General features: G+C 39.2%; 1 protein-coding gene across 1 annotated transcript; it reads right to left on the reverse strand.

The window, feature by feature from the left end:
* Position 1: 1 nt before the first annotated feature.
* Positions 2–6,738, reverse strand: ky (kyphoscoliosis peptidase). The gene is made up of 7 exons (XM_087780121.1): positions 6,674–6,738; positions 4,553–5,151; positions 4,281–4,395; positions 4,075–4,192; positions 3,124–3,315; positions 2,859–3,049; positions 2–1,572 (listed from the first exon to the last, which is right to left on the reverse strand). The coding sequence occupies exons 2-7, from the start codon at positions 5,129–5,131 to the stop codon at positions 245–247; spliced, it is 2,523 nt and encodes an 840-aa protein (XP_087636247.1). The 5' UTR covers positions 5,132–5,151; positions 6,674–6,738; the 3' UTR covers positions 2–244.
* Positions 6,739–13,111: the final 6,373 nt, after the last annotated feature.

Below are 13,111 nucleotides of genomic sequence, written 5' to 3' on the forward strand. Positions count from 1 at the left end.
AAAGAGTTTAAAAACTTTATTACACATCAAGCTTATATGCAGATTGTTATCATACAGTAATAAAAGGCAGCTTTGCTGTTGACCTGAATGTTGCCTGAATCAAAAAGAGTTCCATGTATAAAGAAAATAAAAAAAACGACATATCCTCACAGTTTTAATTCCAACCAACCTTTCTAGACATCACTTTTTATTTCGACGCGCATTTCCGAAAGTTGTCAGTCCCGATCTTTTTATCGTCTCCGCTTCACTCCCGTTTCTCCGGCTGCTTGATGTCGAAGGTCATCAAAACAGCCATGTCACTGGACTCCCCGGAGGAAGCTGCCAGTTTCAGTTGTTGGAGACTGTTTCCACTGTAAACCTCCCCCTCCCACACCCTGCTCTTGTTCAGCTTGAGGTCAGTTCGTGTTTCTGCCACCACGCTCACCTTCTGTGCGCCAGGGATTCTAACCCTGAAGCGGACCCAGGAGACGGGGTCCAGTAGACCGACCCGGGGCTCGAAGAGCACGCAACCTTTCTTCCACGCCGAGTAGACGCAGGGGAATGGAAGCCCCGACTGAGTGCAGCTGTTCTTCAGAACGTAGTCACACATGGGGTTAAAGTCCCCCCCGGGGTCGGTCTTGGCGTACAGGCCCAGACGGTACAACCCGGCGTCCGGCAGGCTGACACTCAATGTCACTTTGCTCTCGTTGTACGTGCAGAAGACGTAGCGCGAGAGCGGGATGGCGCCGGGTTGGTCTTCCTCCCGGGTGAGCACGGTGTGAAGCTCCAGGTCCTGCTGGTTTTGGAAGGTGATGTTGCACTTGCCCTGCTGCGTGTTGATCAGCGCCGCCGTGTGGCTGAACTTGGATAAACCCGCCTCCAGCGTGCGAGTCCCGGGCCCGCAGGTGGAGTTGAGATTGGGCGGGAAAAGCTCGTCCGCCGCCACCGTCTTCCCCTTGCAGCGGATGATGAAGTTGGCGGCGTTTTGAAACTTGACGTCCGTTTTGTCGTAGTCCCGGACGAACACGGAGAGCCGGTAGAAGCCCCGGGACAAGCAGAGCATGTGGCATTTCAGTTGGTCCGGTTGGATTTGAGTCACCAAGCAGCGTTTGGTTAAAGAACCCGACAGTTTGGGGTGGACCAGTTCGCAAACCATCATGAGAGGCCTGGACGTCCTCAAGCTTATCTGGAAGTTGCTGTCTTCCACTTCGGCGACTTCGCTTCCCAGGCTGCTGCCCGTCACTCCCATAGACCCCGCGTTGGACTGGAGCCCCCAGGAGAGGAAGGGGTTCTCCGGGATCTCCTCCATGGCCCGAGGCGTCAGGCACTCGACCGTGAAGGAGCAGATCCAGATCAGCGGCGTGGTGTCTTTCTCGGGCCTGGCGTAGATCTTCACGTGGTACACCCCGGACGAGGGGGGCAGCAGCTGCAGGTTCATGCTGCGATGGGAGACCGTCAGGAGACCGAAGGAGGAGGTGCTGGTCTCCTTCTGCTCCGGGGCCCCGCGGTGAAGGAGGTCCTGGCGAGGCGTGATCTCGTAGGTGAAAGTGACGGGCCTGGAGAAACCCAGGGTTATATTGGCCTCGCCATCATCTGGTCGGTCGTGAGAAAGAGGAGAACAAAGGGATGAGAACCACGGCCTCTGACTTTGATCCTTCACACATCTAAGCCTTTAAACAATAGCTCTGCTATTATAAAGCACTTAAGCCTGACAAAGTCACACTCTTTTAGTTACACTTCTAAGAGTTATTTACATGGCATGTTTTTTTGGAGCAACAGTGTCATCCATCTTTTTGACAAAGTAAGTGTGAACCTTTATCCCTGTTTTTGTTTAAAGATGTTTGGATTTTATCTGTTGCCTTTGTGACTCAAAGTTCTGTTTGATTCTCAGGTTTTATTTATCATTTTATTTTGTTTTCGTTGTTTATTCCAATATATTTCAATCCCAGTATGTTTAGAAAGATAGTACTATAATACTGTAGTATTGATCCCTTGTGAAGATATAGTTAAGTTGGTAATATTATATACTGCATATTTACTATATTGATATGGTTGTATACGATTCACACTGTGATTCATGAACATTTTTTGCTTTTTATAAACCAATTTTCAACTGTAATCCATCCATCATTTCACCGTGAATTAGGAGACGTTTAGTTTTCGTCTGATATATTTTTCGTTACTGTTTTGACAGTGTTAAAGATCGAGGTCAGTGCTCATAGTCGATAGTAAACTTGGTTTAAATTAAGCTTTAAGTAAAACCGGGTCTTGTTCTTTCGGTCACTACCCACCATAGCTTCTGGTAGGGAATTAGAACTACCGGTACACAGCGAGCTTTGCCTTTTGGCTTAGCTCTCTCTCTCCACCTCCACGGATCACTAGAGCGCCATGACATATGATGCCACCCTCAATCCCTCTCTCGATCTCACGCTCCATTCTTCCCTCACTCGTGAACAAGACCCCAAGGAGAAGGCTCCCCCACCTTGTTCCCCCGACTGAGAACCATGGCCTCGGATTTGGAGGACCTGATTCTCATCCCTAGCCCTTCACATTCGGTAGGAGACCCACGGGGTAGATCCAGACTAGGTCTCTCTCAGCTGGTTCTAGGAATGCCTTGAGGTTTCCCAGAGGGAGCTGGACAATGTAGCTGCAGTGAGGAAAAGTCTAGGCCTCCTTGCTGAAGCTGCTGCCCCCGCGACTCAAACCCCAATAAGAAGGGGAATATGAGCTTTATTGTGGACTCTGAATTGTCTTTAGGTCCTAAAGCTCACGTAACTAGTAGTAAATGTGTTCTGTGATTAGTTTCATGAAACATCTGATTAGTCACATATCCTTCCATTATTAGAGTTAGGAAAGTGAATTGATTAAAAAAAATGGACCTGTGAAGACGTGACAGTGGTGAGGCTGCATCAGTCGGACTCCCGTGGTGAAGAAGGCGGAGGTCTTGAAGACCCTCCGCTCAAAGTCCTCCAGGCGGACGGGTGTGTTGAGGAGCTGCCACTTCTCATCATCTGGGAAATGAGAGTCGATAAACTCCTCTGGGTCCGTGAGGAAGTAGAAGTCGTCGAACCTTAGTGGAGAAGAGACAGAAAAACACGTGTTGAGTATTTATGCTACAAACCTACGACTTTTCGGGTTTGGTACCGTTTGACGAAGCTCTCGTGTTCCATGTCGACTCGTCCGGCGCCCCAGCAGGCATCCAGCAGGAACCAGTCTCCGTCCAGCAGCACCGCGTTCCACAGATGATCGGACCTGACGTTTTTCAAGCTCTGACCTTGACGATAGCCGATCCCTTTGCTGTGTCCGGGCACTTCCTGGCAATCTATTCCGACTTCTCTGTAAAAACCAACCGAGGGTTATACGACGTGTCCTTCAGGGCCTCGTCTGAGATCCTCGTTTAGTGACAAGAGCAGATCCGGGAAGGATGGCGGGAACTTAAGAGCGTATGGAGACGTTACATGAAGATGAATTATTTTCTTTACTGACTGGAAGTTTTGTTTGATACTTATTTTGGGATCGATCTTTCTTGCAGGACGAACTCGTGAACAAGGTCTTTTTCTCATTGATTATTTGATATGAAGACCGAGATTGAAACGACCAACTACCGCCCGATGCCTCACTGGGTTTTTATAGCATCGGTAAATTAGGGTCCAAAAATTTCCATCCACCTTTTTACGCGTCCAATTTAAAAACAAAAATAATTTCCGAGTCCCATATAAACCGTGTCTGCGCGACTGGTTTATGACCCCGGTCGAAGAACTTAACGGTCCGTCGCTAGATTGTAACAATTTTACAAGGTGATAATATGACGACGTTGTATTTACCGCTTCCTGTCAAACAAAAATTCCTTGCATATTTTTGGGGGGCCAATAAATCTTATGCTAATTGCTAATAGCGTGTTACAATTTTTGATAATATGACTAACTTTCATGTATGGCTTTTTACAGCGGGTTTTTGGCCATTTAATTTAAATGAAAAACGGCCAAAAATTACCCCAAATAATTTCGTGTCGTGGTGTTGAACACGTTGTTTGTATTGTTAGAATCAGAAAAACATGCTTTGGATTTTTGAAAAGTGGTTGTCAAAATACTTTACCTGCACATTTGCGTGCAAAGGTTGGCGTAACCGCAGCAGACGCCACGACCCGCCGCTATGATCTCCTCGGTGGAGCTCAGCTTCTCGGACTGACCGAGGTAGCCGCTGACGTCGTACTCTACGAGGGGGTCAACGACAATCATTTTGACCCCAACAAAAAAAAAAACGAGCGAAATGAATCTTCCATGAATGAACAAAAAACTCACCTATGTTATGACAAAGCCAAACCCAGATGGCACGAAGCTTCTCCAGATTGTTTCTGGCCCCTTGAGTGATGCTCTGGACTATCTTCTTGACGTTGTACACGCGCTGTTGTTTAAGCTAGTTTTGAGAAGATGCAAAGTTTAGTACAGCTTAGGACCGAGTAGATTCTCATGACTCAGGGTCATGGTTTTATCCAAGTGGTTCGAAAAAAGCGACTGGTATTGAAGAAACCTTTACCAACCACCTGGATAAAGCTCACGAAAGCAGGTCTTACTTCTGCTCCGGCGCTGACGGCGTGCGAGTCGACCCGCTGGAAAACCTCAGTGTTGGTGAAAAGATCTTTCCGTTGCTTCCTCTTGGCGGCGCCGCCATACGGCGTCACCCTCTGTCCCAGCTTGTTGTTGGGCTTCAGTAGCCTCGGCTCTTCGGCCTCCTTCCTGACGGCGCTCTTCTTCACCACCGCGATGGTCTTGGACGCGCTCTCGGACGACAGCTGCCGTTTGGCGGCGGGTCGCTGATCCTCATTTTCCGCCGCCGCCAGGCCCTCGAAGATGCTCTTCCTCGAGAGCACCGCGATCGGTCGGGCCCCGTTGGAGACCCGGAGCTGCAGAGCCGCCACCGGCTCTGCCGGATGAGCTTTTGTTTTCTTAAGGATCGGATCCTTGTTTAGAGCCGCCGCGTTGCCGACCGCGGCTGCGTTGCCGGACAGCTGGGTTAAGATGTGGTTCTCCTGAGGATTAGGGAGGTCCAGGGCCTTCACCTGAACCCTGTGGTTCATCTCATCCTGCGGGGGGTGGTGGGCGCTGCAGGAAAAGGGGAAAGAGAACTTCTGGATTCCGACCTGAGCTGACATTATGCTGAGATCATGGCTTCCTGTTTGTAGGGGAAAAAAAACGTATATTAGGACATGTCTTGATTCATAGTTGAAACCAATATCGTGGAAGATACAGATAGAAGTAAATACCTCTGCCAAGGAGGTCTGAAGAGAATTCTTTCAACTCATTGAGGTAAATCTCCCGAACTGGTACTTTTTGCACTAAGTGTAGTTTTTTATGATACTATTTTTTTCCCCACATAAATACAAGAAACATGTATTTCACTGACCTGTTTATAGAATTAAATTCCCCTGCCAAGGAGGTCTGAGGAGTATTACTAATTGAGGTAAATCTCGAAGTATATGATTGGGTACCTGAAATTCCATCTGTGATTAGAAACAATTTGAAGGTTTCGTCTTTCGCTTTTATAGCTGTGTGGCTAAATTAAAAAAAACTTAACTGTATAAAAGAAAAACACAAGAAAAGATTATCAATTGCCGTTCGAGGTATAAATCCTTCCTCCGGCGGTATAGACACTTAAGTAATGGTGATATCTGGAAAATTTTGACGACCAAACCTATAGGGTTAATGTTAAGAATAAGATGTTTTTTGGAAGAAACATTTTGTTCATAAAAACAACAAAATAGATTTAGTATTAAAAGCGTTTTTTTTGTTTTTAGGAAAGTAAAAAATGGCAAACAATTGGACATTTTGGGATTAATGGCTTTTGAAGTTTGGTTTAGCATCTGTGAAATAAAATAATGATTTTTATTTTTGTTATGAATTGAAATCGACTTTGAAGTAAAGGCAATTTGTCATTTTTGTTTTACATCTAAAAAAAAATGCTTTTGTTAGTGATGGTTTGGATTAATTTGTCTCTTTTGTACTCGGTGTTCGTCTTATTCGCGGTGCTAATTTTTGCAACCAAATTCAAAAGGTATGCGACGTAAAATATGGCTCCTTGGCAGAGGTATGCGCTGTCTCTGTGCTTTTTATTTGGTCCGGTAAAATTGACCATAACTATCACTTTGTTCTAAGTGAATTCTCAACTGGTAGTACTGGTAGCAATTGTTGCGTATTGCTCCGCAGTTTCTAACGAAGCATGTTCACATCAGTAGATGAATATATTGTAACCAAAAGAAACGTAACCCACTGAACGATCATCAACTCTGGAATCCCCCCACAAATGTAAGATACTCCTGTACTTCCATACGATCCAACACACGCGCAGACAGTGATGAATTGGCAATTACAACATTTCTATTAATGACGGTTAATTATTGCAAAGGTTGGAATCATTCATCACTGTCAGTGCGACGAGCAAAAGAGTCAAATCCTTTATTAGATCGGCTGCACCCCGTAACCTCCTGTACCTGAGCACGAGACGCTGTCGGATTACAAGCTACCAAAAAAAGAAGTTTATCTGGACGACTACAGTAGCAGCTCTTTCACGTCCCCGAGGATGTTGTTGTTTCTTCTGCTCGCGGCTGACCTTCCCCCGAACACGACGGCGAGCGTCTTGAATCTAAAGGGAGCGTGTTTCCTCGCCGCGGCGTCCACCAATAGGAAGTTTTACTCACCCTGAGAGGATTGAGAACGATGGAAACGCTCCTTCCTGGCTCGAGTCGGTGGTCCGGAGTGGTGGCGGGGGGGACGCTTTATATAGTGGCCCTGCCAGGACAAGCCCCAGAATAACAGACCTAAAAATACTACAAAGCATTTAAGAGTGGCCAATGGCGAGCCAATCGCAGCGGCTCGAGTGTGTGTGTGCGAGTGTGTGTGTATATAGGTTTGATGTTGTTGATCAAGATAACGTTACTCTCCGGACTTTTCTAACGAGACTTTCACACCTGATAAACGCGTGTCATGCCAGAGCAGAGATTTTAAAAAATGTGTTTATTGAACTAAATGTTTCAATGTTATTGTAAATATTCATTTACTTTTTCACTCGTCAAAGAACAATTTGTTCATTAGTGATGGTGTTGATGAAGCTTCATGAAACAGTGTCATTATGTTCAGAGTCCACTAGATGGCGGTCTCTGCACTATTTGACTTTGTTTTGAACAACGTTGTTTTTAAACTGATGGCGCCACCTACTGACCTCTAAACAACATGACACTGTTTCATGAAGCTTCGTCATCACATCACTATTGTTCATGTTATTGTTAGTTAGCAGTTAGCATTAGCATTTTTTTGTCACTGTAATGTTGATTTTTCTCTAGTTTTATAGACAACCTCATAAAGCTTAGTTTTTATGGCTGTTTTAGGTCATTTTACGCTCAACAGAAAAAGGTTGATCAAACCCTTTTAGGAGCCGGGATCTTGAGCGGGCAATTTTATACCATTTATTTCCATTCGGATCTTATTTTAAAAAAAAACGAACAACGTGTTTTTATAAAACAAAATAATGAAAATATTATAGTTTATTTTGATGGTCTTTGACAAAATGTTAGATAAATAAAAAAATAAATAAAAATAAAACAAAAATAAATTCAATATTATTTAATTAAATTGAATTATTTCGTTTTATTTATTATTATATTTTAATGTTTTTTTTTTAAATATTTTGCCGCCACAAAAAGAAATCCAGTGTTGTGATTACAACACTGGATTAAACTCAAACACAATTCAATATAAAACCAAATAATCAAATAAACATATTGTGATTATTTAGATAAAATCAAACACTATTTTATATAAACAAACTAATAAAATATAAAAATGTTGTTTTATTTCGTCGATCACTTACAAAATTTGATATAAAACTAAATAATCAAATGTACATATTGTGTGTGTTTTTTTTTAAATCCCTAAACAATTTTAGACAGTTAAATATACATATTATGGTTTATTGTGAGGATCTCGAACAAAATTGTATCTTAAAAACAAAACAAACGACATTTTCTGATCCTTTGTTCATTCGTTTTTTTTGTTTGTTTTTAGATGAACAGCCCCACTACATTCCCAGTATATATATAATCCCTATTAAAAATGAGATTAACAGGATTAAAGGACTAATTATTAATATGTTTTGTGTCAGTTTGAGTTCAACAAAAATGGTTTCTTGACTCGTTTTCAAATCTCCACTAATTGTCTCCTGAGGAGGAGGGCGAAGAAAAATCTCTTCATTTCTTCAAACATCTGAGATTAAAGAGCGAGAAAAAATCAGAGGAACCGTCAGTTAAAAGTCAGATTAAAGCGTCTGTCAACAGAAAAGATAAGACTTGATTAAAGTTCAGCAAAAGAAATGCAGGATTTCATAACCTGGCCATATGCTGATGAGGGGGGGTGGGGGGGGGCAGAGGGACCACCACCTCCACTTCTGGTGCATCCTCAGCCAAGCCACGAGTCGTAGAACCATCTGGAGCAGCTGTCGGGCCCAACACTCTGGAATATGAGAGAGTCTGGGATCCCGTTTCAAATGAAATCAACAACTTTTAATCTTCTCTCTGGCAGAGACGAATCTAAACTGTGCGTTTCAGATATTTTTATTAGAAAAGTTTTCTTTTTTTAGCTTTTGTACACAAAAAAAAACTGAATAACCTTTGTTTTCAAAATGATCACATCACTGAACTCAATCCCCCAAGAACACATCCCATAATAATAGTAATAATTCCCTTCATAATGTACCAATATTGAAGTGTTAGAATATGACACATTTATTAGAAATTAACATTAAAAAAAAAAGTTTAAAAATCGAAATCATTTCTATTGATTTTTAAGCACAATAAATGAAAAAAAGAGAAAGACAGAAAGAAAAACAATACACCAATAAATATTGACGTTTTTTCAAGTTACTGTATCGATACTTTGTTTTTTTTAATTTTTCAAAACAATTTTATAAAATTCATTAAAAAAGAAAATCAGTTATTTTACGCTTTAAATGTCCATAGTATTTGGTAAAATCAGATTTTTAATCTTCAGAATTAACATGTAAATATTCACAGCTTTTGTTAATTTCTGTGTTGATATTCAACTTCCGGCCACTAGATGGCAGCAGTCATTACGTCCTCTGCAGCTTTAGGAAAAATAAAACCTGCAAGATCCTGGTGATGGCTGAGGACAGGAGGATACAGTCAGCTTTTAAAGCTGAAAATATTTTGCCCTTAATTATTTCACCAAAAGAGAGTTGAACAATTCAAAATTAAAGTTAAGTGTCCCCTTAAATTGTTATAAAATAGTGGTGTATCAAAATATGTTGTATAGAATTTAATCGTGTCAGTTTAAATATGGTGTTTCATTAGAACAGTTGTTCAAAACAAAGGAAAATAGGGGGGGGACCGCCACCTAGTGGAGTCTTAAAATAATGATACTGCTTCATGAAGCTTCATCAGACCATCACTGCGGACAACGCCATTAAAATCCCTGCAGGAGCCGAGGCCTGGAGCAAGTCCCAACACCTTGAAAAGTTTTTGCAGAAAATCTAGGTCAAGTCTAACATTCAAAATTCAAGTATTATTTTAATATAGTTTAAGTGTGTACTTCACATACAGAATACACATTTACATAAATTACAACGCAACATTTTCTTCCAGTTCCAGTTGAGATGGTTTAAGCCAATAGGAACAGGCCAACATTTTATTTGTATTTTTGTCAATATTCTTACTGAAATTAAAATGGCATCAAAATTTACAATACATCATGTTTTACTTTTTACATTTCTGGAAATTTTTATTTAAAAATTAAAACTCAAAGAGAAAAATAATTAAATAATTAAAAATAAAATTATAAGAAGTTTTTTTTTATTTTTTTAGAAAAACTAAACGATATTCTGTGAAAAAACGACATTGAATGTATATTTTACAAAAATAGAAATATAAAAAAAAAAAATGTAATTCTTGACCATTTGTGGAATAATGCGCGGGATTTATTCATTAAGTAATTTTTTTTTTATCTGCTATTTCCTGCAACGAAATCTTAATCTTGAAACGAGATTAAAACCCTTAAGTCCACATATTTTTCCCATTTCTAATGGAGTTGGTTTGATCTCCAGCTGCTGCCCCTGAACCTTTTTTCTTCTCGCTCTAAATATAGCATCAAACGTCTCCGGATTTTTGAATAAAACAATCTTTAGTCGCAGCAGAGACGAAAAACGCCAATAACCTTATTCACACGGTCATGAAATAAAGTGCATGTTTTTGACATCCCATAGTATAGCCCGCGGCCAATATGTGTTGATGGTACGAGATCTGAGCCCAGTAGGTGTTCGGATCTGAAGCTAACGGCTCGCGGCGCCTGAAGATTTTAGCTACACTGGAGTCAGAGATCAACGGATGCTTCGGAAACTTTGTGTCGGAACTTTGTCGCGACAACAGACGCGTGAGTCAGTGTGAAAGTCCGTTCCTGACCTTGGACCTCCGACCTTTGTCAGCGCGATGTTTCAATCTCCGACCGAGGTCGATGACAAGAATGCGAGGGGAGTGAAGAGTCACTCGTCACTTTGAACGTCACCTACGAATGACTTCATTTTACTCCGACACCGTGGGAACGAAGTCCGTGAGTTTGATGCGTTGAACGTGATCTTTTGAGTCTGAATTTTTTTTTAAAGTGCAACCAGATATTAAACTACGGTTTTGAGAAATTATTTCCTGATTTCAGAGACGTTGATTATTGACCATTTTTCCACTTTCTGTAACAAAAATATTTCCAATTTTCCCCTGTTTTGAGGCTTCGGAAAACTACATTATCAATATTTGGGCAACATTCATTTGCATTAACATGATCCTCCACATATTAAACTATGGTTTTGAGACTTTAATTCCTGATTCAGAGACCTTGATTTTTGACCATTTTTTTTTTAAACTTTCTGAAATGAAAATGTGTAGAATCTTCCCTTTTTCTGACCATCAGAAAACTACATTATCAACATTTGGGCAACATTCATTTGCATTAACATGATCCTCCAGATATTAAACTATGGTTTTGAGACTTTATTTCCTGATTTCGGAGAACTTGATTTTTGACCATTTTTTGAACTTTCTGCAAAGAAAATGTGTAGAATTTTCCCTCTTTTTGACCATCAGAAAACTACATTTTCAACATTTGGGCAACATTTATTTGCGTTAACATGATCCTCCAGATATTAAACTCTAGTTTTGAGACATTAATTCCTGATTTCGGAGACCTTGATTTTCCACAATTTTTTCCACTTTCTGTAACAAAAATATGTCAGATTTTCCCCTTTTTTGAGGCGTCATTAAACTACATTTTCAACATTTGGGCAACATTTATTTGCATTTTGAAGGAGCCATAACGTTAGATAACATAACATAAAATGAATAAACTACAAGTTAAATGAAAACATCAAATTAAGTTGTACTTTTTAAGTTGTACATTCATTTTTTTAAAGTAAAAAAAACATTGGATGATAAAATAATGGTATAGAATATTTAACTAAATATGTTAAAAAATAGTCACCCAGCATCAAGATAACAACAATAAATATCACCTGAATTGTTGACAACAATGTTAGCTAACTAGCTAGCTTAGCAATAAAAGTGAATTCACCTTTAACTGATATTTTATAGAAATAATGACAAAATTGCACATTATAATTTAATGAAACATTAAAACTAGTCGCCCAGTGTCAAGATAACAATAATAAAAACTCACCTGTATTGTTGACAACATTGTTAGCTAACTAGCTAGCTTAGCAATGAAGTGATTTCACTTACAACTGTTAATAAATAGTAATAATGACAAAATTGCACATTAATAACTTTATAAACATTAAAACTAGTCGCCCAGCGTCAAGATAAGTATAAAAAGTCACCTGAATTGTTGACAACATTGTTAGCTAACTAGCCTAGCAATAGAAGTGAATTTATTTACAACTGATAAGTTATAGTAATAATGACAAAATTGTACATTAATAACTTAATAAAACATTAAAACTAGTCACCCAGCGTCAAGATAACAATAATAAAAAAATCATCTAAATTGTTTAAAACAATGTTAGCTAACTAGCTAGCTTAGCAATAAAAGTTAATTCACCTATAACTGATAATTTATAGTAATAATGACAAAATTGCACATTAATAACTTATTAAACATTAAAACTACTCGCCTTGTGTCAAGATAAGTATAATAAAAACTCACCTGAATTGTTAAACGCATCGGAAGACAACTAGCTAGCTTAGCAATAGAAGTGAATTCACTTACAACTGATAATTTAAAGTAATAGTGACAAAATTGCACATTAATAACTTAATAAAACATTAAAACTACTCACCCAGCGTCAAGATAACAATAATAAAAAAAACATCTGAATTGTTGACGACCACATTGTTAGCTAACTAGCTAGCTTAGCAATATAAGTTAATTCACTTATAACTGATATTTTATATTAATAATGACAAAATTGCACATCAATAACTTAATAAACTATTAAAACTAGTTACCAAGCGTCAAGATAATGGATATAATAATAATAAAAATAATATAATTGTTGACCACATTGTTAGCTAACTAGCTAGCTTAGCAACAAAAGTTAATTCACTTATAACTGATATGTTATATTAATAATGACAAAAGTTCACATTAATAACTTAATAAAGCATTTAAACTAGTCGCCAAGCGTACAGATAACAATAATAAAAAAAACATCTGAATTGTTGACAACATTTTTGGCTAACTAGCTAGCTTAGCAATAAAAGTTAATTCACTTATAACTGATATTTTATATTAATAATGACAAAATTGCACATCAATAACTTAATAAACTATTAAAACTAGTTACCCAGCTTTAAGATAATAGATATAATAATAATAAAAATAATTGAATTATTGACAACATTGTTAGCTAACTAGCTAGCTTAGCAATAAAAGTTAATTCACTTATAACTGATCATTTATAGTAATAATGACAAAATTTCACATTAATAACTTAATAAACTATTAAAACTAGTTACCCAGCTTTAAGATAATAGATATAATAATAATAATAATAATTCAATTGTTGACAACATTGTTAGCTAACTAGCTAGCTAGCTAAGACGCGTGGAGGGGGCGTGACCACG

This window comes from Callionymus lyra, chromosome 18, assembly GCF_982586985.1.
Source record: "Callionymus lyra chromosome 18, fCalLyr1.hap1.1, whole genome shotgun sequence".
Classification (NCBI taxonomy): Eukaryota; Metazoa; Chordata; class Actinopteri; order Syngnathiformes; family Callionymidae; genus Callionymus; species Callionymus lyra.